The sequence below is a fragment of the Sphaeramia orbicularis genome, chromosome 16 (assembly GCF_902148855.1).
Source record: "Sphaeramia orbicularis chromosome 16, fSphaOr1.1, whole genome shotgun sequence".
Taxonomy (NCBI): domain Eukaryota; kingdom Metazoa; phylum Chordata; class Actinopteri; order Kurtiformes; family Apogonidae; genus Sphaeramia; species Sphaeramia orbicularis.
The window spans coordinates 36016115-36043315 of NC_043972.1; the positions used below are offsets into that span (position 1 = coordinate 36016115).

Below are 27201 nucleotides of genomic sequence, written 5' to 3' on the forward strand. Positions count from 1 at the left end.
TGTTTTTGTTAACTTGATCTGTATTCAGAGAATAAAGGTCTTAGAAATTGATCTTATAGTTGTATTTGTTAATTGTCATCACATATGTTGATCAGCGTGACATGTGGAAACACAGACCATACCTTAAAAATGTCAAAGGTCTGCATGTCACCAATAAAGGAAAAAAAATGAAACAATTTGGAGCTCTGTGGATATTAAAAATGGCATCAGAAAACTCACTCTCAAGGAACAGTTAAATAGTAAAATTAAAACTTAATGGTGCTTAAACATGAACATAATCTCAATAGTTTTAATCAAAGGCTACATGAGTGGAGGTGCCAGTTTTATTCTTTGGTCTGCTTTGTTATATAAACATCACACTGAAGGATATTTCATTACTCTCCATAAAATGTTTTTGAGCACTAAATAACCTTAGACTTAAAAAAACAAATATTGACAAACAAATTTTTGCAGGAAACTAATATTTTCGAGTGTGGTTTTCACTAACAAGACAACAAGGGGAAATGGAGTTAAAGTCATGATGATAAATACATAATCCAACAGTAAATAATCTGAAAATATTACACAAGATCTGAGCTACAAAAAAATGATTCAATGTTCTGTATTATTTTACAATCACAAGAAAAGATGTTCATTTCGCAGCGACTAAAACCTGACAACAATTTGATCGACTCTAACTTCCAGTTTTATTATTTCTAGTCTTTTTGTGCACACTCTGGGGTGGTTTGAAAATCATGAGAGAGATTTAGACAAATATTAAAAAAATAAAGATCCATTCTGGTTTGGTTAATCCCCTGCTGGTCCAGTGTTTTCAGATAACGGTAACCTCCCGGCTCTTCCTCTTGATGCAGTCTAGAGTCAGACTCCGGGTGCCACCCTTGCGTGCCCTCTCGCCCACTTGGGGCGACGGAGGCGGCCCTGAAGCATTAACGGCCGGAGCTGAATGTAGTGACAGACTGGAGCCGTGTAAAGACGCCTCCCTCTGCTGGTGTCTTGTCAGCTCCTTGTGCAGCTGACCGGGGTTCTGCTGGGTTCCCTGATGCTCGTCTCTGGCTGTTGGTTCCGTAGGTGGGTGACTCCTGGTGGGCAGGTCTCTGAGGAGCTCCAGCAGTTCTCTTTTCTCTAATTCTGCCTCTGCCAGCTCCTGTCTCCTCAGACGCTCTGCTCCCAACAGGGCACGCATGTCACACATCACACGGGACAACTGGCCCTGAGGGAAAAGGATGCACATTACATGACCACAACAGTTTATTCAGGGTTATTGACAATATTTTAGTGATTTAAACATCACATGTCAACATCAAAAACTGCAAGTCTTATTGAAATGTGCATATTTTTTCAATATCAGACATTTCTTGACTGCAGGATTCATCATGATGCACACGTCAGAATGGAATCAAATAGTGAGGTTAGTGAATTTGCACACCTCTACTTGTCATGCTTTTAGGATTACAAGTATATTGAATATTGCTTTTATTTTGTTTAGGATTTATATTTTGTTTTATGTACTTAAAAGTTGTAACATTAATTATAGACTGTTGTAGTCTGATTCTAAAAGCCCTTTTTTTGTAAAACAGAATTCAAGTCAACTGACTGATTGTATTAACTGCAAATAAACAATTAACACAATTATACATAGCTACAGTACATTAAGATAGAGTGATATATATACTGAGATGCATCAATCATTAAATGGGGAATCTTAATAAAATCCAGTTGTGAGGCCAGAAAATATTCAAATTAATCGAGTGGGAAACACCGTCACACCAGTACCTCATGTTTCATGCAGCTCCGTGAGTAAAGATCCTTTCCATACATCATCAAAATCTGAGAAAGTCCATGTATGGGAGGCACTGACACATGTCTCACCTTGAGCTCCTCCACCTCGTTCTTCAGCTGGGACTCTTTCTGCACCATGTGTCTCCTCTGGGAGTCCAAACGAGACTCCATCTCTCGTCTTACCTCCTCCACTTTGCATAACATCTCTGCCCTAGAATACCCATGAGAAAAGAAAAATGGATTCAAAGCAGATCCATGTTCAGCATTAGAGAGAATGAGAGAGTCAGGTATTTTTACCACTAACACATTTACACACCTGAGCAGCTCAACCTCAGTGCGCAGCTCTGCTACACAATTATGCTGTGATTGGTCCATAGACAGAAGAGTGTGGCCGCAACCGTTTGGACATTCTCTGCTGCGGAAGTTACACTCTGACAGGTGAGCCTCCAAGCCCCGCCTCTCCACCTGCACGGGACAACCTGAGAGGACAGAGGTTCAGTGATGCACAGACCTCACACAAAGTGACCCAAGTTGACACCAAGTTTCTGTTGTACTTGTAGAATAGAAGAACAGAACAGCAGAACAGAGCAGTGTTTTAAAACATCTTAGGTTAGGCAGGTTATTTGCATACATGATTTGTTACAAATTAAAACTGGACTAAATTAAAATCACCAAGTGCAAGGTCTTAACTTATTCAGGATGAGATAAGAAGATACTTTATTGTCATTGTATTTCCACACAATGAAATTTGGGTGCACCTCCATTATAATTCTCTTAGAACAATATACATAACATATAACACACAAAAGAAAATGTATTTTAAGAGTTGGTCCAAAATTGCATTTTTTTTTTTTTTTAAAGAGTCATAGTTCTCTAAAAAAGCTGCATATCTATAATAAGTTAAAAGTAAAAGAATAAATATTATTGCACATTGTCATAGTTTCATTGTTTGGGCTTTCAGTGCAGAGGTCAGTGGTTATAACTCATGAAAGATTGTTGTGACTGATTCAATCACCATTTTGTTTTATTTATTTATTTTTTGTGGATATGATCACACCCCAAACAGCCAATCACTTTCCATTTCAGTGAAGACCACACCTCATTAGAAAGAAAGTTTCAGGTTATCTTACAAGGGAAAAAGTCACTTCAAGCAAATAAATGATTCTGATTCTGTACTTATAAATGTCCCTCTAATGTATGTTTCCTAAAAGAATAAATAATCAAAAGTCAAGGACAAAAGGTGAGTGCAATTACAACTAACTGTTTTCAGCATTGTGCATCCTCTTTGACCTTTGAAACACACTTCTAACAGTCCATAGATATCCGAACAAACTATTATGTTGGATTTACCACTACAAAGAGCAACACTCCATGCACATACACACAGTACTGTACCTACCACAGTAGTAACATATGTACTCTCCACCTGCCAATGACAGGTCACATCATGAGCACAAGAGCACTTCTGCATATACACACACAGACACACTTTAACAAAGCTCATTAAAGAATGATGGAAAGTTGAACCGTGTATGCATTCAGTATGAGTGTCTGTGGGAGCTTTCAGTTATGCTAAATGCTCCTGACCAAGTCCCATAGGTAGACTAGTTTGTGGTGTAGCCATGGCAACAAACAGCCACCTGCTGCTCACACACATACAGAGGTGTCACATTACCTTTGTATCCAACACATCCACGTGAATAACCATTTAATGATATTATTATTAACAAAAGATACATTAACCAGCATGTAAAGTCAAGCATTAACTGAGCGATCATACCTGTATTAGAGCAGGAGATGAAGGCAAACTCACACTCATCCTCATGTGTGTGCAGGTTTTCCAAGGAGCAGACCACTTCACACCCCTGACCTGCATTCACACAGCGGATCTGCAGACGGTTCAGGTCGTTACGCATGTACCTGTCATCAAAAGCAGCAGGACTGACACAAGTGTAACAAAGACTTTAACTCAAATACTGTACTTGAGTCACATTTTAGACACTTCTTCACATCTTTATTCTACTCCACTATATGTTAGAGGACATTATTTTACTCTTTCAATTCTACTCCACTATATGTTAGAGGACATTATTTGACTCTCTCATTTCTACTCCATTATATGTTAGAGGACATTATTTGACTCTTTACACCATTACATTAATGCAAAAGCTTAAGTTACTTTTCAGATTTTCTTTGTTCACTCTCTGCCTGTCCAATGAAAACTACATATCTTTAAATGTTGTGGTTTTGATTTTGTAATAAACAGAAGGATGAACTGTTCCTTCCCGTGTGGAAAAAGTTGTCCTCCTTGAGCTAAATAAACTCTTAGATCAGCAGGAAAATGCAGTGTCACAAAATTGAAAACAGGGCAGTTTTCTGAGCTCATGAAAGGTAGAGTGGTTTAGAGCTAGATGGTTCTCCCCAGACAGAAGACTACAAACGTGATGATCTTACAGAATACTATGCATCACTGCAGATTAAACTGCATACCAGTTAAGTCCACCTTAAACATCTATAGCAGGAAATTTCCACATGCAGTAACAACATAAATCAAATACACAGATCTAAGACGCTGACAAGGACCATTTACATACTTTTTTCTAAGTAGAGCTAGTGAGTGTGATTTTATTCACATGAATGATTTGAATATCTTAACCACCACTTGGATAAAGAGATGAAGGTGCATAACAGAAATAAAGAGCATTAAAGTGTAAAGCTTATCTCAGATAAAGAAACAGAGCCACAGATGGAGACAGACCTGTAGAGCGGTTTGAGGCTGCCTACGTCCAGTGGCTGTCTGTCCTCGGGACAGGAGTGGTGATGGAGCAGCCAGCTGCTGATGCAGGCGCTGCAGTAGGCATGTTCACAAGGAGCCTGGAGGGGGCGCTCCAACACGTCTCGACACACACAGCACAGGAGGCCCTCATTCACATAGCCCACAAACCTCTCCAGATCAAAACCCATCCTGTAACCAGCCAAATACAGAAAAATGACAAAAGATGGTGAAAGAACATTTCCAAAGCTTTCCAGGACAAGTTTTTTTTTTTTTTTTTTTTTTTTTTTTTCGCTATATCTTAATGTCAGATGTAAAATAGATAAAATAAAATAAATAAATAAAAGGCTACACCTGCCTAACTCTTAAGATTCATCCAACGTCCTTCTTCTGCTGATTTAACTCCACTCGTTCTTCTACAGGTGGTCCTCCTCCTTATCTGCCTGCTGTGCTCTTTAGTTTCTCTGTTCCACTGTGGCTCCATCAAGGTGAGGGTCTCTCCCTGAAAGCCCTCCCCTACCTGTGGGAGTGCATCTCCATGGAGATATCCCTGACAACCAGGGTTCAGGACACAGGTAGGCAGCTGTCAGACGACATCAGATCAGACAGACAGAATTACAGGAAACAGTGACACTCAAGGTCGAATTCAGGCAAATTTAGCTTTAATGTGTTTAGCTTACAGTCTTACCAGTAAGGTTGTGTTGTGTTGTGCTGTAGCCCTCAGAGATTACTGTTTACTGTCCTTCAGCTCTTTCTCTCTTCTGATGACCCGACCGATTCCCAGTTTCTCTTTCTCTCCCTCTCTCTCTGGGTGTGGGATTAACATGGATTATACTCTCTCCCTCTCTGATTGGATTACAGACTGCACAACATCAGACACATTCTCTCAAACCACAAAAATCAAAGAGTAACTCAAACCTCTGGACTCATCCCAGTGCTTTTGTACACTTCTATTATATTCACTATTCAGGGAAGGGTGGAGTATTATTAATAACAGTTTTCCTGTAATGCTTTGGCAGTTCTATATTTATGTAGTGTCAGACACAGAACTGAATTAGAGATCATAAATATTCCATAACAAATATATGACAACACAATAGCATTAATACTGAGGATAGCATTAATTTTTTTTTTCTTAAATTCAGTTAATACAGTTAAAACATTGTAACTTTCATGCAGTACATTTATTCAGATGCATATATTTGCACAATCTAGCAAAAACTGTAAATCCACCATAATGTAATAAATTCTATATCCTATCTATATTGGTAATTCTTTCCTGTATTTTAGTTTATTCTTCATTTATGATACTTGTTTTCTTATTTAGATTTATTGTAGCTACTTTTCCTATTATTTGTACTTCATTATTGTTTTCTTTGTTCATCATATGCACCAAATATACAAAAACAAATACCTTATATTATTATATTATAAACTAGTGTAATGCTAACTACAGTAGTTGCCTAAAATATATTAACAATATGCAGTATACAGTATGCATAAAATATCAAGGAAGGAATTAAATGTGATTCATTTACAACACCAACGCAAAAAAAATGATTTGAATGTCCAAACAAACTGTTAATTTCTCCATTTTCAGTACCACGCTGATATTATCAAAGACCCGAATCCATTCACTTGTCAGGAAGTACAGGGTCAGATCGATTTTCTCATCGATGGAGCTGTATCAGAAGACTTAGACATAATAATGTCATATGAATGCCGTGACGGCAATACCAGGTATATAAAACAAATGCCCCCTTCTAATATAGACCACGCCTACTTTTGTGTTACGACCAATCAGGGTCTTCAACTCGTTCAGCGGGAGAAACGCCGAAGATTCAATAGTTAAGAGACCGAAAAACGGAGACAAATGTGATCTTCTGCAACATGTTCGAGACAATATCTAATCATCAAACGTGTAACGGTCCCGGTATGTATGTTTCGAAGTTGCACGTTATCAAGTCATATCTTTACAGGCCGATTTTAGACCGTGTCAGATGTGTTAGCAAATGCTTATTGCTAGCAAGGTAGCTTGTTTGCTAACCTGCCTGTGTAGATATGTCCGAAAGTTAAACATTAACATCTAACGTTTTTTTTTTTTTTTTTTTTTATAAGTCAAAGACCGTCCCTACAGTGTTTAACAGGATTGAAATTCTCTAATCATTGGATTGTTGACAGAATAAAATGATGATATTGAAAATGAGAGGATTTGTGTGGGTTATAAAATGTTGTTTAATGAAATGCTGGATATTTTTTTGTCCTAATGACATCTTCTTTTAGTCCATCATTTAAAAAAGGTTGTAATGTTTATTACTTTGCATGAGCATGTGTAATAAGGTTTGGCGTCTTTGTGTCAGATAGTAGAGCACAAATAGAGTTTTAGTTTTGGACATAGACTGTATATAAGGCTTTCTAACCCATCAAACTTTAACGGACAGTTTGTTCAGTCTTAGTGTCAGTCAGAATGTTTATAGTTGACGATAATGAGACAGATCAAACTATAATAGAGAGTGATAATATTTGAAATGACAAATGCATTAAAAAAAACTAAAATCATGTCTGTAGGCAGTTTTAATTAACCATTGCAAATTATCAAGGTGGTGGACTTTTTCAGGAGTCCCCACAGAACATTTGAGCTGTAGATATGGTCAGTGTGAGAAATAAAGCTCTAAATCACAACCACTTTAAAAAAAAAAAAAAAAAACTTGCGCAGATTCATTTGTCTGGCATGATGCTGAATTAGATTTTGAGACACCAGTGTAATCACACATAAAAACAGATTTTTAAAAATGTCTGTGTTGCCTTAATCTTATTTCCTTAATGATTCAGCTTGTGCATTGTGTCTGTGGGGTGGATTGTTTGTATATACAGTACATATGTTTTATGGTACGTCTGTGTGTTTGATCATTACATCTAAGTTGTACCTTGTAACTTGAATGAATATGTACTGTATTTGTATTTCATATTTGGAAATTAGCTAGTGGCTAACTGTCAATACATCTTTTCTTCTTTGACTATTAAACACTATGTGCACAGTCTATGACAATGTATTACATAAAACAGACTGAATAAACTACTGTGTTTATATCTCATGCTGTTTGCCTTTAGGAGATAATTAATTGTGCTCATCTGGGGAAAGAATGCGGCGCTCAGCAGCTCCCAGCCAGCTCTTTGGTAATGCAATCAAAAAGCCACGGTTTATACCTCCTGGAACATCTAACTCAAATGTGGTGGCTGAATCAAAACCTCTTGCTCCTAAACTCAGTTTAGGCAATGCGCTTGAGAAGGTACACAATTTTTTCCCCTATATCCTCTAGAATTTAGGGTGTTTTTTTGTCTAACTTGTTTAGTTTTTAAATTGTCCTTTAAACTTTGTCCTGTAGGTCCAGAGAAGCCTAGCTGTTCCACCATCAAGTACAAGAAGGCCTGATGGCCAGACTAAAGCTGTACAGGCTGCTCCAGCCGTGTCCAAGGCCCTAGCTCGTGTCCTTAGTGCAACTGAAACTAAAGAAAATGAGGCTGAGACAGAATATCCTGATAATGCTGCCAAAGATCATGCAGAAGACAACATACCAGCAGGTAAGGCACTAAACATGCTATGAGGTTAAAAAAAAAAAAAAAATTAAATGGAAAGTCCACTCTCAGATGAAAGTGTATTTACCGAATCATCCTGAACCTGTTTTGCGTATTAGCTGTCATTTTCCTCTTTGGTTGATATTTTACTTCAAACATGTACAAACAGAAAGACTTATTGTGTATTGTGAAAATCTGGTTATATAATATATATATGATGTTGGGGTTAAATTTCAATATATTATGATATTGCAATACAGAAAACTGTCTTAAATGTTGCATTAATCTGAGTAAAAAAACCCTTCCTTTTCTGTGCAGTCACAATAGTGGCATCTGATTGCATTAATTTCCATATATACATTGGGTGTTCTTTCTTTTTCATTGTGATGGGATCCTTTTTGTGTTAACACATTTCCAGCACAAAGTGTTAAGCACAAATTTCAGGAAAAACAAAGCCAGCAATGAACCATTGAAGTCAATGGAGAACAAAAATCCTTATAAAAGGGTAAGACATGAAATAAATATAAACACTTAAAGACAAATAAAGATAAAAGACCAGTAAAAAAGTAAATAAAAATACATTTGTGTATGAAATAGTATATATGTAATATGTAAAACTGTTAAAGGAATTAGCTGAGTTAAGGCCATTAAAAGAAATAAATTTTAATTATGTAAAATAAAGTTAAAGTATTCAAACCGAGTAGGCTCAGTTGAACATGATAAATTTAACATATAATCACTAGCAGGTTACATGTTCACAAGCTTAAACTGTACAAATCTGTCAAAATAGTATAAAACCATTTAAGTTATAGAAAAATAATGCAGGATTTTGAGAGCTAAACCAGAATAAAACTCATAAATGGCGTGTGATCAGTGATCACTGTACATCATGTGCATGCATAGAGGACGAGAACGGGGAAGTCATGGTTCATAATTTTATACGGTTTTTACACTTACGCAAAAAAATTATGACTATTAAATGTTTCCTACACCATCCAAACAGATGATGTTGGAGTTTTCACGGCATAGAAACGCAAAGCACCTGCAGAACAGCACGCAGATACTGCATTATAACTGCGCCCAGGTACATGCATTAGACTGTTTCCTCAGATTATTCGTTTGTTGCTGTTTTACATAAATATCCGAGTGACGCCGACAAGAGTCGAGCAAAGCGACAGCTCTGTCTTATTTCGCAGTCTGTCTGTCAGTGAGTGTGTCTCGCGCCTGTGGCTAATAATAACACAAACCCAGAGACGGGCTGGACGTGGATGTTAGACCGGACGGACTGAGGCTGAATGGCAGCAGGTCCAGCATTATGCAAATTGGCGGTAGTGCAGCGGCAGCGCCGGGCAGATTAGGACTGTGCTCTGGATCAGTGAACCACCGCTCCCTCCTGCAAGAGCAACTAGTGCCTCTTCTTTTTCCACCCTGACACCGTGTTTGGCTCGGGACAGTTCCCATCCGCGCCACGAACACGTGTGTCACCTTGTGGTCCACTCTGCGTGCTGCACAGTTGAGGTTTAGTGTGTTTTAGTTATTGTCGGCATGAGAGCTCCGCTTTACGGGCATGCGCAGCGCGCTCTTAAACCCCTCCTCCACCCAGTTAGTTAAGCCAGCGCTATTTCAAAGCGCCGCTCACTTTTGCAAAACAGACCTCTGACCCCAGATAACCTGTGATGCACTGTTTGTTAGACTGTTTCCCTCATCTGCTCAGACACTGCAGACGCCCTTGTGTCATAATGTGGAGGCAGAGGGGTTGTGCTGTGCTCTGTGCTGTGCTTGGTTTGGGGTTTAGAGAGACCGAGCTGTAAGTAGGTCGGGCTGGGCTTAAGCGGCTTAGCTACGTCAGCCTAAGCTGGGAGGAATTCATCCAAAGCCCTCCGCGGTAGGCGGGGGCCTAAACGAGGCTGGCCTAGTTAAGCCTGATTCTTATTGTGTGCAGCACAGCCTGTCTTTGTTGTGAAACGTAGCTGAGAGGCAACCAAGGAGTAGTGTATGAATCCATGCAATTAGACATAGCTTATGTTTGATTTAGGGAAGAAGGAGAGAAGAAACATGAGCAATGTATGGGAGTTAGACCAGTGTTAGCCTTATCAGCGTGGACCAAGAGAAACCAGCAGCAGGGACAAAAACACAGGTGGGAGAAGGAAAGAGCCACAGTGTCGAGTGTGGTTACTGAGGGGTGACAGTTCTAGGCCTGACTTGGTCTGTGCGAGCCCGCTATGCAATAAGATGGCGTCCAGCTCTGTGTTTATAACCACGATGATGGGTAAAGCTCGCTCCTCAAACTTCACCCTGTCTGAGAAGCTGGACCTGTTGAAGCTGGTCCGTCCTCACATCCGCATCCTGGAGGAGCATACCAACAAGCATGCAGTCATTGTGGACAAGAACAAGTGCTGGGACACTGTGGCGGAACAGTACAACGCCCTCGGAGGGGACAGACCCCACCGCACAGCTCAGGGCCTCAGGACCCTCTACAAGAGGCTGAAGGAGTCAGCTAAACAGGAAGTGATGCAGAGGAGACACGCCCAACCAGAGTACAGAGCAAGCATCTCTGAGCCAACCAGGAGAATCATGGAGATGATCCCTCACCTGTTTCACCATGTGCCCATCCATGAGAAGGACCAGGCACTGCGCAGGTACAGTGTGACGCACAGATACAAGCACTGACTGACACTTCACCACACATCTGAAAGCTTAACACAAACACCATGGCAGACTTAACTGAGCACAGTCATGTAGATTTAGCTCAACAACAGTAAGTGATCATGATACTGATTCAACCGGTGGATGATGGAAGGGAGGGGCTCCCATCACATCAAATTATGCACACTCACCATGCTCGAAAGGATGGAGCAAGACCACAATTAATGTTAATATTGAGATTTTCTAAACTTAATAGGTTTTGCAAGGCTGTCACTGTACATTGTTAGTTGAAATTAAGCACCAGTGGTAGGTGTAACTGGAGACATTCAAAATGAAAACATTACAACATACAGAAAAACCTGACTTTGAACCCTAAGCATGTTTGGAATTGTTTAAGAACCACATCTCAAATACTTCCACAAATCTTGATTTGATGTTAAATGTTGTGAAAGTAAAGTCTCAAATATGCATTTGTGTCTATTAAACATTTGATTTTTTTTAAATGTTTTTTTTTTTTCTGTCAGTTAACTGATTTACAAAACACTTGTATGTTGCATGCATCATCACCATCAGTAGTCCCTATACACCTCACAAAATGAAGATGCAGATACTCAATAAATGCTCTGTTAAACTATGTAATTACTTATTTTCATTCTCCATTCCATCCGTAGATTAATATACAACAAACACAGCTCTCCCATCGAACACCCTGGCAGCAGCTCTTCTCTGGCTGGACTCCAGGAGTACTCAGCAGCTGTCCCGAGTGTCCCCCATGACGTGGTCCAGCTGGACCCTGAAGTGGATGTTAAACCACCGCCAGATCTTCCCATCCTTTCCACACACACAGGGCCGGTGCTGGAGGGAGGCCAGGAACAGGAGGGGGAGCAGGACTTGGGCAGCATCCACGATTATGAAGGATCCCTTTCTCCTACGCCTTCTTCTGTTAACATCCCCCTCTCTGCCTCTCCGCTGCCTTTACGCCACGACCTCTATCCCAACGACATCTACCCTCACCATGAGCCAGACAGGTTTCGACCCCTACATTTGGCCAAAGAAGAGCACGACATGGTACTGGCCAACCACCGGAAGGTTGCATTATACCTGGAGGAGAAGAGGGAGGGGCTGAAACGAAAACAGGAACTAGAGGAGGAACTTATAAGAGCCAAGATCAAAGTGGAGAAACTAAAGGCTGCCAGACTGAGACATGGAATGCCAATTCCTCTATAACATGCATTTTTACCTGTTAGAAGCACTAGAAAGGGAGAGGCTCTAAAGAGTTTTAAGTCTGGATATTAAGCAGAGGAAGAAGTGGGATTAATCAGTTTTAATGTATAAGAGCTGTGTCAAAACTGAAGTTTCTTTTTTGAAACCTACTGTAGTGCCTCATACAGACACTAATAGGCTGTTAATCTTTCAGATGATTTTTTTCTGTTGCCATCAGTCTGTAGTCTGTGCTAATGTTCGTCTGTGTTGACAATACTCTTGCACTTATTGACAGCTGAGGCAGCATAATATTTAAGAGCTGACATGCATAGTGGCATGCCAAAATATGTCAAATAGATGTGAAAGTGCAGGTATTGGAAGGGAATATTTGCAGTATTAAATGACTTGTACCATTCTGGTGCTTTTCCTGCCTAAATCTTCAACCACTGTGTATCTGCAGGAATGTCGTGTAGCGTTTATGATCATATCCATGTGAAAACTAACGGTAGCAGCCATCAATTCAGTGTTTCAGTCTACGTCACCTTTTTCAACTGTTAAGTGCTTTGACAAGTAGTGTAGAAATCAGATGTGAGAAAACCTAGTTATTTCTTTGTTGCACTTGAACCAGATTCAGACTGTTTTTCAAAGTCCTGTATGGAAGAAATGAAAAAGACTAATTCAGTATAAGATACCTTGGTCTGGAGCACCAATTAAACTGTTGAACGCCTTAACCATGTCATGCTAATGATGTTTACTGTGTGGCTGATAAGAGGTGACAATGACTCGCAAGGCTTAATTGATTGCCACTTAAGTAACTGAAAGAAGGGAGATGTGGGCTCTGTTTCTGTGAAGCTGTTTTTACTTAATGTAATGTATGTAATATTTGTGCTGTAATGTTTGGTAAATGAATGTTGTCAGTTTGTTCTGTGATCTGTTCATGCATTCACTTGTTTCTATTAAAAGAAAAAAGGTAAACATTTTGCAAGATCTTTTTGTGTTTGTATTTCATGTCATTATTGTGTTCACTGTTATGCGGAGAACCACAGGCTCTATCTTATCACGTCAGTGTGAGGGAAAGATGCTTTGCACACTTGGTGCAACAGTGGCCTCTGCTGGTGGGTATTGGTTTTTCATAGTGTCGGCCTCTTGTGTTTCAGGAATGATAAGTTCCCCCCAGACACCATCTGCAGGTTCAGGAGCACCGGGCTTGGAGTCCAGGTGCAGTCAGGATGGTGTGCGTTATTTCAGTGTGATGTGGTGTAAAGCCAGCAAGAAGAAACACAAGCTCTGGGAGGGGGACGCCGTCCTGGTAACACGAGGACGCACAGCTACCCTGAAAGATATGGAGGGCAAAGATATTGGAAAGGGTAAGACGGAGACACACATCTAGGCTTTATTATTATTTTTAGAGTGACTGAATTCCACTTTTCAACAAATCCTTTACAATACATTGAAATATAAACTCCTGTTGTCTATGGTAAAGACATGCTCAGGTGTTATAACCCTTCATGAACTCCACAAGTGTTTCAGATAATGCTAAGTTGTTGCTTAAGATTGGCTTTATCCCTAATCCTACTGGCATATTTAGCATACAGTGCCTGTCAAAAATTTAGAAACACCTAGTATTTTATCATTTTTTGACAAAGGTTTGCTTGTTTCTTTGGTTAAATGCAACAAACTATGTAATTAAACAGTATAATTTCAGCCAAAGAAATACTGAAATTCATCAAACTGTCACCTTAGGCAGCAGTAGAGTTTGGATGAAATACATGCAGCTATGTTTTATAGTGCTTTAAGTTCACAACATTCCCTATATAAAGGTAGTCTGAAAAGCAGATTATTTTTAGTTCATTACAGTTTAGGACTGGATGATTTGGTAAAAAGTCATATTGTGAGCAATATTGTGATTTCAATTTCAGTCTCTTGGCTTGTTCATCAAGGAAAAAGCATTTGTTATTAGTCATTTAGAAATTGATTTGTTTAGTGTAACAAACTTACTTTGCATCAAAAACTTAAAAAACTTTGCAAAATATCATCATACAACAAAGGTTGTATTTATAGTTTTATAGTCCAATGGCCCGAAGAGTCCTAAATCCCCACTGGTTTATAATGGGACAAATTTCAAAGTGCTGTAACTTGAAAACAGTTGAAGATACTGATATAATTACTATTGGCAATAGATAGGAAGTCACATATGGGCTATCATTTGGTGCCATGACCTTTGACCTTTAAAGGTCAAACAAATGTCCGTTAATGTCTTTAAATATGCCATTGGATTACAGGACCAGTGGTCCTATTTTTGTTCCATTTCGCCCTAAATTCTGTTAAATCTCAACCTTTAAATTGCAGTTGTTTGTGATTCTGTATCTGTATTTTTTTTAAAGCACTAAATTAAAAAAAAAGACAGAAAACAATGACATGAAGTTATTAAAGACAAACAGAATGACAAGGTCATGAAAAACAAACGAAAAATAAAATAACGATTGTTCTGTCATTTTTTTTTTCCAGTTTTACTGTTTTATCTATTTTTTTCATGACCTTCGGTGTGCTTTTTAAAAATATGTGTTTGAAGTTGTCATTGTTCTGCATTTAGGTTGTAATACGATCAATATTTTTATTCTAAGATTCTCTGGTGTATGATTTAAGCTAATCTAATGATTCAATTTACTTTTTTATGCTGTTTCATACTTTTACATGTATGACTTTTTTATTTAATATTTTTTAATTCTCTTCCAAGTCATTGTTCAATTTCCTCTGTTTGACATGATCCGTTTTGTGTGTTTACCTTTAAGGCAGTGGTTATAAAGTGTCAGAGCTGGCATCGTTGTCTGAGGGACAGACTCTGATGATCGGAGGGAAGGAGGTGGAGGTGATGGGCATCATCTCTGCTGAGGATTTTGCTCGGGGACGTTGTTTTCAAGAGGTCCAGATAGAGACAGAGGAGCAAAGTATGAGAGCAGCTCCACCTGCTGCTCGTCGCTTGGCATCCAAACCTTTCTGCCACCGACGCTGCTGGGCAGAGCAGAGCATCAGGGTCCCAAACCAGAGGACGAACAAACCTGCAGACCTCGCCATGACCCTCTAGCTCCAGGTATGTAGACTGAAAATAAACCACCCATTGGATGATGACTGTTCCAAATTTTCCCATCCATCAGAATTCCACTTATCCGAGTTTATCAATTTCTTTTATTGGTGCCAAAATGTTTTCTGATAGGGAAAATAGTCAAATTAATACATCTAGGATGATCTGAAAATGGGAAACTCTTTTTCTACTCAGAGATATTAAAAAAAAAATAAAAAATTGTTGCATTGACACTGCAAGGCCTTTTTTTTGCTAAACAGAAATGTATTCAGCAAATAAAAATAAACAGACCAATAAGCAGAATGAGTAATAACACTGGTATCAATAAATATCCATTCACATTTCTACTGATGTCTAATCCTCAAAAACTCTCATTTTGAGCCTGAGTTTTTCAGAGTAGTTTTTATTCTTTTCTATTTAGCTTTTATATATTTTATCTTATTTTCATGTTGCAAACACTGAGACTTAACTATATTTCATGCTGTCTATTGATTGAATAATACTAAAGCAGAGTCTGATTCTGAAATAAACCAATTACAAATAAACTTACAATTACAAATAAACTGAAATGCACTGATACATCAGTTATGCATCAGTTTTTGTTTTTTGTTTTTTTTTGTTTTTTTAACTTCTTTTTGATTTAATGTACAGGAGGTTTCTTTATATTTGTGCATTCAAATTCTCCCTTTTCATCATTTCCAGGTGCATTGGTGATGCCCCGTCCCTCTCCAAACCACCAGTGGTCCAATAACACATTGGGGCTTCCTGTGGTCGATGTCGTGGTTGATCCGTACCTGACCGCTCACCTGCGACCCCACCAGAGAGACGGAATACTGTTCCTATATGAGTGTGTCATGGGCATGAGGTGTGGAGCTGTCCTTTTTAATGCAGTTTTGAATAACAGTGAACTTAAGATAAGAAGCATTTACTAGAAGACAGTAAATGTCAGTCATCCTAATATCTAATCTCTGTGGATTTGGCATGTCAGAGCTGCTGGACGCTGCGGGGCGATACTGGCTGATGAGATGGGTCTGGGGAAGACACTTCAGAGTGTGGCTCTGTCCTGGACGTTACTGAAACAGGGGCCGTATGGCGGAAGAGCAGTGGCGAAGCGGGTCCTGGTGGTTACTCCTGGCAGTCTGGTGCATAACTGGGGAGCAGAGTTTAACAAGTGGCTCGGCCGTGAGAGGATTAGTGTTTTCACTGTGGATCAGGTGAGGAACAAAATGGATTCTGAAGAAAGTTTTAGTAGATTAGCAGTTTGAGAGTAAATCTGTTATAATGAACTGAGCTGCTTTTTAGGATTTTGACACTACACGCCTTTTGAATTTAGTTTTAATAAGACTATGTTATTGCAACTCTTTGATAATTAAAAGCAAATCTTGAAAACAAATATGCTCTTGAAGCATCACATTCACTTTTTGCATTAATCTGGTATATATTTTGATGATCTGTGTACAGGACCACCGGATTGAGCATTTTATGGCATCTCCTCTGCACAGCGTTCTGGTTATCAGCTATGAAATGCTGCTGCGCTGCCTTGAGCAGGTACTTTTTTTTTTTTTTTCACTTTCATCTTGCTGCACACTTGGCCCATTACAACTGTTAACAGGTACATTTGTGATTGCAGAGTTGTTTTTTAAGTGTCTTTTAAAATTTTCAGGTACAGAAAGTGGAGTTTGGTATTATAATTTGTGACGAGGGTCACAGATTAAAGAACAGCAGCATCAAAACATCATCAGCCCTGAGCAGCCTCAGCTGTAATCGCAGGGTGATACTAACAGGTACGAACATGTGCAAGACAAGGTAAAATAGGTGGGATCTTATTTCATACACTAAAAGCGACATTGTCATAATTTTTTCTAATAATCAGTTGCCTGTTTGTTTTTTATTAAAAACTCTTTATTTCTGAAAGTTTTTTTTAACAGATACAAAACAAAAAACAGAACAAACAGGTCGTGAGGTCAAAGGGTTACGAAGATCACATTGTTTGGACAAACAACACAATTTTTACACTTCATGGTTTCCCAATTTGTCTCACAGGTTATGTAAACGTGCCATTTTTCCCAACGTTCTTCCCCCAATTCTTTCTGCAGTTGTAGGTCATCTGTTCTAGTAAATGGAGGTGTTTTACAATATTGGTTAAAGACAGTCATCGGTGGACATTCTCTCTTAAGCCAGTCTTTTATAATGGTCTTTTAACATGCTGCCAGCAAGACCTTGAGGAGGTAGGCATCATTTTTACTAAGGTTGTCTGTGTTTTAAAGGCACACCGGTACAAAATGACCTTCAGGAGTTTTACGCAATCATCGAGTTTGTAAATCCAGGGATTCTTGGGTCATCGACCTCTTATAAGAAAGTATATGAAGAGCCTATCCTTCGCTCCAGACAGCCCTCCTGCACAGAGGTGATGCTCCCTCTTACATTGATCTTTTTCCCTTCCACTTCCTATATACCATCACAGCTTAAATACTTAATGTCATATCTGTCTCTGCCAAAAGGAGGAGAGACTTCTAGGAGAGGAGCGAGCAGCTGAGCTCTCTCGTCTGACGGGCATGTTCATCCTGAGGCGCACACAGGAGATCATCAATTGCTACCTGCCTCCTCGTCTTGACTGGACTTTGTTCTGTGAACCGTCCTCTCTGCAGCTGGAACTCTACAGACATCTTCTTTGCCACAGAGTGTTCAGAGCATGCCTTCAGGCCTCCATGCAAACTCAAACACACCTGGCCTGCATTACAGCCCTGAAAAAGCTCTGTAACCACCCGGGTCTGCTCCACTCCACGGTCAAGGTGACACTGCTTTGCTTTGCCTTATGAGTCTGTTGGGGGGGGTGTAATGTGCTGTAATGGTTGTTGCTCTTGGCAGTTAATTGTGTGGTCAAAGTTTAATGTTTGGAGATTTGGCTGAATCCCAGTCCTTTTTTTGTTCTGTTTTCAGCAAAAAACAGACTGTGGGTCAATAGAGACCTCATTATACGAGGGCCTGGTTGAACTATTTCCAGAATCCTATTCTTCAGGTGGATTAAGCACCTCTGATTCTGGAAAATTACTCGTTCTGTCGGACCTGCTGACTGCTATCAGACGTCTCAGCCCTTCAGACAGGTGAGCTAGTGAATCATATAAAGGATGTGAGTCAGTTACCTTTCACCTAAATGTAATGTTTGAATTAGAACTGTGTAACATGACAGGATATGAATATCATTAGCAAAATAGAAAAACATCCACCATTTCATATCGACCATTTGATTTCATTGTGCCACAAATCATGATTGTCTTTGACGTGCTCAAAGTAAAAAAAAAACAAAAAAAAAAACAGCTCATATCTGGACCTCCAGAAAATTGCACTTTGCAAATTATGTGGCTGCCTGTGTGCTCCTGTAGACTTAAACATAAATAAACTCTTTAAACACTTATGCAATAATAATAATAAACTTTATTGCACTACTTTATTTATTTACTTTATTTATTTATTACCCTTTATTTATGTTTTGCTATCTGGATATGAACTGACATTTTGTTCACTTCAGAGCCTTACTCTATTTTTGAACATATGACAGTGCCTGTGTTCCTTACAGGGTTGTCATTGTGTCCAACTACACCCAAACACTCGACATGCTCCAGGACCTCTTTGTGCATATGGGTTATAACTTCTGTCGACTTGACGGACAAACCCCTACCAGCCAGAGACAGCGGCTGGTGGACGGTTTTAACAGCCCATACTCTCAGAACTTCCTGTTTCTGCTGAGCTCCAAAGCAGGTGGGGTGGGGCTTAATCTGGTCGGTGCCTCCCACCTGGTTCTGTACGACATTGACTGGAACCCTGCCAATGACATTCAGGTAACATGAGTAACAGACGCACCTAAAAAGTCCAAAGTCTGGAACATTTATTTTTGGACTCATCTATGTTTTGCATATACCTAACCACCAGATGGTGCTATGTACATATTTGTGTTTTGTACTTACACCACATGCCATCTCTGCCGTTTCTAGGCCATGGCTCGAGTTTGGAGAGATGGACAGAAGAAAACTGTACACACCTACAGGCTCCTGACCGCAGGTAAGATACACAAATACACACAAAGTGTCAGAATACTCGACACATAATGAATCAGTGATTCATTATTTTATGTGTTTCTGTCTCAAAGTCACATCACAAAAGGTGAAAAGATTAAAAAAAAATTCTGTCAGTATGAAATATGACTTTTGACATTTTCTACATATTTGTAAAATATTTTCTTCTGTGTAATTTATTCACTGAATCGTCCTGGGTGCTTTTATTTGTTATCCATACCTGCCATAGATATTGTTATCCTTTTGGTGGGCATTAAGTTTAATGTATATGTTTTCTATTTCTCTGACGCCCTGGTTTGGTCTAATTTTTCGTTCATGTGTTTCCTTCCTAGGCACCATTGAAGAACGTATATTTCAAAGACAGGTGTCCAAACAGGGGCTTTCTGGGACAGTTTTCGACCTGGGCAAAGGGGCGGAGCACACCAGCTTCTCCATCAGTGAACTACGAGATCTCTTCAGCCTGATGGACACACCCTGTCTGACTCATGACCTGCTGAGCTGTAGCTGCAGTATGGATGGGTCCTCCTCAGGTAAGCACCTGCCGCACACACTCCCATCAATATGGAGACTCATTAATGGTGCATATGCTCACATCTGACTACATTTGCAGTCATTGTAGAAGAGGAAGAGCAGGTCTCTAAGAGAGTCTGCCAGCTCGGCCGCCGAGGTGACCACATGGGGGCAACACAGAAGCATCTGAGCATGTCCGAACTGATGCAGTGGAGACATTTCTCTGGTGACGCACACACTTTTTCGGACCCCTATCTCGACCATGCACGAAACCACATCACCTTTGCCTTCCAGACCACCATCTCTCACACTAAAGAGTAAACAAAAACACAGTAGACTGATTGCTTCAGATGTAACTGTAAGTGGGTTGACTCTCCAAAACCATAGCACCTTCACACACAAATATTTCTCTCTTCTAACTGTTTGTCTTTGGGCTCTCTGGCCTTTGTCTGCAGCCTGGCTACAACATATGACTTGACATTCAACAACTGCCTCATGCTTAAAAAATGCCAACGGTCTCACTGTTTCACAGATGACAGATGATTTTCTGGCCCTTTTTGACCATTTTGTCTTATTTATTCAAAGAAATGTGTTGTAATATTTTATTAAAGTCTCTGTTCAATTATGTCTTTTGCGTATTGTAACTTTACTTAATACTTCACCTCCACTCTACAGAACATTGTTTGAGTTTGACACCAACAGACTGGTTTTGCATAAATCTGCTGAAGGAGGGAGTTTCTTTGATCATCTCAAACTTGACTTTAACTTTTATACCATAACTACAGGTGTGATTTATTGACTTCACAACTATTACTAAAGCCATAAGCTATAATATGTAAAGTGCAGTGAAATATCTAAAAAAAGAATAAGCCTATATTATATATTTTGTTGACTTGTGTATCTAAATTCAGATGTTTATAAAAATGTCCAAATTCAGAGAAATCTGTGATTTTAGTGTTTAACTTTTACTAATATTGTTATTTGCAGCTTCTTTATTAGAATGAACTGAAAAATGACAAATAATTCAGTGATTATACAACGTCAGATTCATTGTTTTCTAATGGGCTGATCAATCATTCAACTATTCTCTGCAGCTCTATTTGGATATCCATAGATTCTGGGTTTTTCAGTGATATATGTAATTCCAAGTCTTTTAACTAGTTAAATTAACATTCTTGGGGAGAAAGGGAGAGAAGAAATTGAAAATTGGACCTCTATTATTAAATGAACTCGTCTGAGAAAATGGAACATTAGATGCATTTGACAGATGGAAAGTGTTTGGTATGTTTTACAACAACAATGTATAGATAAGAGAGCTGAGAGTTACCTCTGTTTCCATCTACAGTAATATTCACTGTGAGAATTAGAGGATTTATGTTGTTCAGAGACATATTTCAGTGACAGTCTGGGTGGCATGGAAAGAATCCAGCATACAGTGTACATAGCCATTCATTGAAAAGAATCTAGTTTGCAATAGCCTCCATACTCTGTATTCCATCCTGATAGAAGAATGACAGATTACTTTTTTTATTTATTTTTTTCCTGCAAACAAGGTCATGTCATTTTAGCCTAAATGTTGTGTCACAGTTTGTGTTGTACACTTCATGGTCCACACTCTGGTCTGTGCAGTCTGTTATTTTTCGACAATACTGGTCTGTTCATGCTCTTCAACCCAAAGCTGCTGCGTGGGAGTTATGTAGTTATCTATGTGTGTCTGCTTGGTTTGTATTTGGGTCTGGCAGATTGACTGAGCCCCATTACAATACAATACAGCCTTTTACATAAACAGGGCAATTATTATTTATTTAATAATCACCACATTGCATGACCGTTAGACAACTTTGTTGTATAATAAGTGGGTCTCTAGGATATTAAGCTTTCTGTTTGCATATTTGACACTTCCTTCTCTTTGGCCTGTTGCTGTATGTGTTGTGTTGAAGGCAGCATGATAATTGTGAAGACACCTGCTGTTTTTCAGATCATGGTGTGAATTGAAACTGTTACTGCTAGGCTTCAGCCTCATATAGACTGTACATCCTGTATATGTGTGACTGGTGTATACATATTCGGAAGTTTTCTATGTGCAATTTGGCCTGTTTTCTGGGCTGTTTATATGTGATTGAAAGTGGTAATAAAGGCCTAAATCTTAAGTCCATGAATGTAGACAAGAAAAGAGGTCCTTCTAGCCTCAGCCCGAAACCAGTGGTGGCATAGCAACTGTCACCAAGCAACTTACTCCATCTACAGCTCTGACAGGATTTCAGCAATGTAATATTCAGTTTGTTGTTTAAGAGAGGTCACATTTTATGTCGGAACACTTTGATACTGTATCGGACACGTGTCCAATAGACAAGTGTCACTGTTCCGAACAGGATATTGATCCAAATCACTCCTCTTACAGTCTCAGAGGCCATGTGCGGCTGGTGCATGAGGTGGAATTTATCTGTCTGTCGTTTTAAGGCTCTTACTCGCTGCTGCTGGATGCACTGCCAATCCCTTTTATAAGCTTTGCTTTCCAGTCTGAAAGCTCAAAGACCTGGCATATATTGGAGATTGAATGAATGACTTTCCAGTGCTGCAAGGAGAGAAAGGGATACAGTTGCTTTGACGGAGAGACTGAATCACAGATTGGATGTTTATTCCCTGTGATCCCAGGACCTCTGTGGAAGATCTGAATGTAGACTGGATAGAAAAGCCTCCGGTATTAACCCTCACTGAGGTCGCAATCCTCACGTTTCATTCATTATCAGTCCTGGGATCATTGATGCTTCAACTGCACGTGGTTTTAGAGAAAATCAGATGACAGTAGATGTAGTCGGCCTGTTGTTTCTGTGCTGTACATGATCAAGTTGGAAGATGTCAGATGAAAGAGGTTTCGCATTGGCTTTTTTTTTTTTTTTTTTTTTTTTAACATTTTGTTGTAGAACGTCATGTTTGGCCCAAGTGGGAGGAATGTCAACATTGTATTCATACCACAACACAAATGTATTCCAACTAAAACGGCAAGATCAGCAATTTTTGCATGTTGCATGTTGGTGGTGATTATTTGTATGAATAGATACCAGAACCAACTTTGACTTTTTTCTAGTGATGTCTTTTGCTTTTGTGATGCTAGAATATACAACAAATGTTGGTTGTGTGACTATTTCCTTGCCCTACATCAGTGTCAAAAGAAATGAAAGAAGTCTGTCCCAAGGTCAGTACTGAAGCACAGTCATGATAAGACTTCATGCTTCTCAAATTTACCTCAACCTCATTTTTGATAGAACAAGTGAGCAATTTTAAATATATTAGGTATTTACACCATAGACCAACTTCATTCTTTTAACATAATGTCATGAATGTTGTATTTTAAATGTCCATTATAGCAGGACTTCCAGTACAATTTGATGCATTGATTAAATTCCCTGACTGCCCTGGACTTGTGGTGTCGAACTGGAACACATTTGGGGATATGGATCATTCAGCGCTGGTGTGTTATCGGATTGAGCTGTTGTGTCTACCAGCCTTTGGGAGTTTAGTGTGACTGTTGTACCATAAACCCTCTGAGCTGTCTGAAGGTGCTTGGAACTCCTTGTTTTTCTGTCTGACCTTTCGAGATCAGGCACATTTGGTGTATGAAAGATCCTGAAAAGAGGTCACTTTACACTCAGCTACCATCTATAGTCATCGGCCTCGCACCGCTCTGTCCCCTCCTCCTGACCCTGGTTCCGCTCCAGCACTTAACACGGATTTAATGTTTGCCCAATCATCTGTCAGGCAGATCAGAGCTGTAATACACAGCAGCAGGCCCGCAGATGAAGCCACAACCCAGTACAGAAGTCCTGAAAAACAACAGCTGAAAAAGCAGCATAATCCCACAATTACTGTAATAACTTTCCTTGCTCTCCGACTCTCTTTCCCACACACACAAAGTCCTTTAGCAAATGGAAATCTGATGTTTACAAGCAGAGACAGTATGTTATGTGATGCAAGGTCTCTGTGGACATGAGCGTGCATTGTTAGGTCATTCATAAAAATACCAACTGGTGGTTTTCATTTTCACAATGTGCTGGTGTTTCTGACTGTTATCTCAGGCTTAAACACAAAGCCTCTTCTCTCTCCATTTGCAGTGCAACTCCCAAGATGCAAATCGTGTTATGATAATGCATGATACTGTGAAGACATGCTAAATATCATTGCCTTCACCCAGCTAATAAATCTGCCAGGGTGTGTTTGATTCCTTTGGGGTTATCAGCTTTGAACCACACCTTGTATCTTTACAGCTCTCACTACATCTAACAATGCTTTATTATTTCAAGTACACCTCAGTTATAGTTTATAGATGTAATAAATTAGTGTAAGCCTTGGAAATGCCCCTAGACAAAATAAATGCAACACAGCTCTAAACTATCAACCTGTTGAATTCTAATTCATGTTAACTTGTTAAGTTAATGAACATACAGGGTGGGGAAGCAAAATTTACAATATTTTGCGGCAGGGATTGAAAGACAGTGTATGACCAATTAGTTTATTGAAAGTCATGAGAATTTATTTGCCACAAGAAAATGTACATAATAGAAAATGTTTTTATTCTATGTGTCCTCCTTCTTTCTTAATAACTGCCTTCACACGCTTCCTGAAACTTGCGCAAGTGTTCCTAAAATATTCGGGTGACAACTTCTCCCATTCTTCTTTAATAGTATCTTCCAGACTTTCTCGTAATAGTTTTGCTCATAGTCATTCTCTTCTTTCCATTATAAACAGTCTTTATGGACACTCCAACTATTTTTGAAATCTCCTTTGGTGTGACGAGTGCATTCAGCAAATCACACACTCTTTGACGTTTGCTTTCCTGATTACTCATATGGGCAAAAGTTTCTGAAAAGGTATGGATAATAGTGTTAGGTATGATTATGACATCAATATATGTTTGGTTTCAAAACAATTGATGTAGTGCCTGCTGAGAAAAAACAACTAAATGTTCATTGTAAATTTTGCTTCCCCACCCTGTAGTTGGCAAAATTTGACCTTCTGAAATGTGATTTTTAGCAGGTGTGTGTCAAGGAGCAAGGAGGGCTTGGAATAATCTTGCTTTTCCTAAACATAGGTTTGGGAGTGAAAATGAGTCACAGAGCTGTTTTTATTGGGTCCTGAAGTATTTGCTAAACACCAACGAGAGACACCAACACCAACCCCCATATTACTCTTCTACTTTTGGCAAAGTTAGGCGTGCATGTTGGCGTTACACTGGCCGTGTAACTTTTTCATGTTATCAGATTGATATTACAAAGTAAAAAAATCAGGAAATGTTTTTGACTGTTATGAAATAGCAGGAAGAAGTACACTGAAGACTAAAGGAGTTATCCTTGCAATACAGTGTTAATTCAATCATCAAAATCTCAAAGGTATCTTCATATGTTAGCTTGGTTAGCACATAGTTGTTAGCACGAAAAGACGGTTAGGGAAATGTACTCATAATAACTTTATCTGGTGGTTGTGTATCACTTGGGGCTGAAAAAAATACTTTAACAGAAAGAAGAAAACACTAGTAAGAATGGTTTCATACACATCTTCATTTTGCTAACAACTGTATGTCAAGCGAGCTATCGTTAGCAAGAGTTTTTATACATTAAATTCAGATTATTAAAGAATCTATAAAATGCATATTGTCGTCCTTCCTGTCTACATGTATGTTTCTCCAATGTTTCAGAACAATTAAAATAGATTTAAGTAACAGTAATATGTGATGTGTGAATTTTCATACTTAAAATAGATCAAGAGTACTTTCTGGAAGAGTTTAGAAAAGTTGTAAAGTCATCTAAGAAGCCTGAGTTTAAAGGATATTAAAAGACAACCATGTAAAAGTTGGTATAGAATGAAAAGGATGAAAAAAAGACATAAGACAAAAAAGGTGTAAGAAGAAAATGTAAAACAATGACAACATGTAATTCAGCAATGTTTGGTTATCAAAGAGGGATAAAAGTGCCAATATTGACATCATGGCATCTCATGATGTGTTTTATGAAATGTGGGTCCTCGACATGTGAAATTCATATGAAATTTTGATTTCAAGCTGAAAAAGCTTGTAAACTACTGATCGTTTCCTTTTTTAATGCCACATGTTGTACTGTCACTCAACTGTCAGGTTGGACAGGCAGCAGTAGAAGGAATAAACTTCAAATTTTCCTGAATTTACCACCTTCTGTTGCATTCAAAGCTAATATTGAAGTAGAAAAACAGTTTCCTAGTTTCTGAACAAGACAAAGAAATTTCAGGTTAACAACTCACATTGTTTTTGCAGTCTTCTCTGCTGTTGTGTAAGAAATTTGGACAAAGTTGTTTGATTTACTCAGGCGTTTGAATTAATATTTCACTTGAATTGAAATTATTATCAAAAATTAAGTTTTTATATATGAAATTTTGAGTGGTGTGCATGTTGATGTAACAACACACAACTATCATATTTAATTTTACATTACACCTCAAACTTTAATGAAAAAAAGTCTCTTCATTATTGATACCTTTAAGGTTGGTGACATCTAAGCACCTCTTTTAAGACAAGGTTAGTTAATGTAAATGCATTTAATTTAATTAAGGTTCTGTTTCACAGAATATTTCAGGAATTCACAGTATATGATGCACTGACTAAACAATACAGTGGAGAGCAAGACTGAATTGTACAATTTAAGATGTGCAATTTTGAGATTTGAGAACATTTTGCTTGTCATGGAGGACAGAGCATAGGTCACATTAACCCTCAAAGACCTAGACAGCTGACTGCAACCAAGAGCATCCACTGATCTAACACTTCTGAACCACTAATCCTATTAATACATATAAATAATTCAGGTAAAATGCACTTTCTCTGCTTTTCAGCAGCGTATGACCTATTTGGATGTTCAGAGGCTCCATAGTGAACATGGAAACGTGCAACATTGATTCACCAGTAAAACCCATGTAGTTTGACAAATGACCTTTAGACGGTTGTTTTTATGCTCAATTAATGATATATTTTGCTAAATTTGAGTGTTTTCAGTTCTGACATAATAACCTTTAAATTTGCTTGTAGCTTTTATGAACATCTACATGATTAGTGAATTAAATATAGGAAAATACCAGATGCAAAATGCAGAACACAACATGGAAGAATAGATGGAGAGACAAATTCATTTGGAAGTTGGATCTCGGTTTTAGGGAAGGACATTCCAGTTGTTACAGGTGTTTCCGGCTGTGATAAGCGTGGGTTGAAATTCCTTTGCTCTGTAACTTCATCATTAGTTATTCTAGTAGGGATAAATAATCCTACTGAAGCTGAAGCTCTGCTTTCAGCTCTAAATGTCTGCTGTAAGGCCCTAGTACAGGGGGGTTAAACACGGTTCAATCCGGCCCACAGGATGAGTTCTCCAAAAATGACACTGAATATACTAACAATCATGGGGTCAAACATTTTAGTTCAGGGCCACATACAGCCCAGTTTGATCTCAAAGGGATCTGACAAGTGCAATAATAGCATAATAACCTAGAAATGATGACAATTCCAAATTTGTCTCTCTCTTTTTTTGTTTTAGAGTGGAAAA

The 27201-nt window shown here is 38.8% G+C and overlaps 3 protein-coding genes across 5 annotated transcripts; 2 read left to right on the plus strand and 1 right to left on the minus strand.

Annotated features, from left to right (window-relative positions):
* Positions 1-466: 466 nt before the first annotated feature.
* Positions 467-5363, minus strand: rnf41l (ring finger protein 41, like). Of its 3 annotated transcripts, XR_003937608.1 has the most exons (8): positions 5241-5363; positions 4911-5135; positions 4538-4744; positions 3560-3699; positions 2096-2258; positions 1870-1990; positions 727-1210; positions 467-676 (listed from the first exon to the last, which is right to left on the minus strand). XR_003937608.1 is itself a non-coding variant. In XM_030157028.1 (7 exons), exons 3-7 carry the CDS (start codon positions 4741-4743, stop codon positions 812-814), a joined length of 1029 nt encoding a protein of 342 aa, XP_030012888.1. In that variant the 5' UTR covers position 4744; positions 4911-5135; positions 5241-5363; the 3' UTR covers positions 467-811. The 3 variants fall into 3 exon arrangements, 2 of the variants coding, with proteins under 2 accessions (XP_030012888.1, XP_030012889.1); XM_030157028.1 differs by having other exon boundaries at positions 467-1210; XM_030157029.1 differs by having other exon boundaries at positions 467-1210; positions 4907-5135.
* Positions 5364-6356: 993 nt separating this feature from the next.
* rad54b (RAD54 homolog B) lies at positions 6357-20269 on the plus strand. The gene is given in 17 exon segments (XM_030157027.1): positions 6357-6485; positions 7664-7842; positions 7939-8134; positions 13135-13344; positions 14770-14967; positions 14970-15068; positions 15762-15924; positions 16048-16273; positions 16521-16607; positions 16723-16843; positions 17327-17466; positions 17561-17851; positions 18000-18163; positions 18637-18898; positions 19052-19118; positions 19465-19662; positions 19743-20269. Coding segments are annotated over 16 exon segments (2790 nt in total). The 5' UTR covers positions 6357-6485; positions 7664-7695; the 3' UTR covers positions 19964-20269.
* LOC115434897 (fibrinogen silencer-binding protein) lies at positions 9516-12962 on the plus strand. Its single transcript, XM_030157030.1, has 2 exons — positions 9516-10767; positions 11446-12962. Exons 1-2 carry the CDS (start codon positions 10361-10363, stop codon positions 11999-12001), a joined length of 963 nt encoding a protein of 320 aa, XP_030012890.1. The 5' UTR covers positions 9516-10360; the 3' UTR covers positions 12002-12962.
* Positions 20270-27201: the final 6932 nt, after the last annotated feature.

Bases quoted from the DNA above. Each gene is read 5' to 3' on its own strand.
- rnf41l (XM_030157028.1), bottom strand. From the start codon at position 4,743: ATGGGTTTTGATCTGGAGAGGTTTGTGGGCTATGTGAATGAGGGCCTC. The intron at 3,700-4,537 runs GTCTGTCTCCAT...TTTTGATGACAG, and splicing joins AGCCTCAAACCGCTCTACAG to GTACATGCGTAACGACCTGA. The intron at 2,259-3,559 runs GTATGATCGCTC...CTGTCCTCTCAG, and splicing joins CATCTCCTGCTCTAATACAG to GTTGTCCCGTGCAGGTGGAG.
- LOC115434897 (XM_030157030.1), top strand. From the start codon at position 10,361: ATGGCGTCCAGCTCTGTGTTTATAACCACGATGATGGGTAAAGCTCGC. The intron at 10,768-11,445 runs GTACAGTGTGAC...TTCCATCCGTAG, and splicing joins AAGGACCAGGCACTGCGCAG to ATTAATATACAACAAACACA.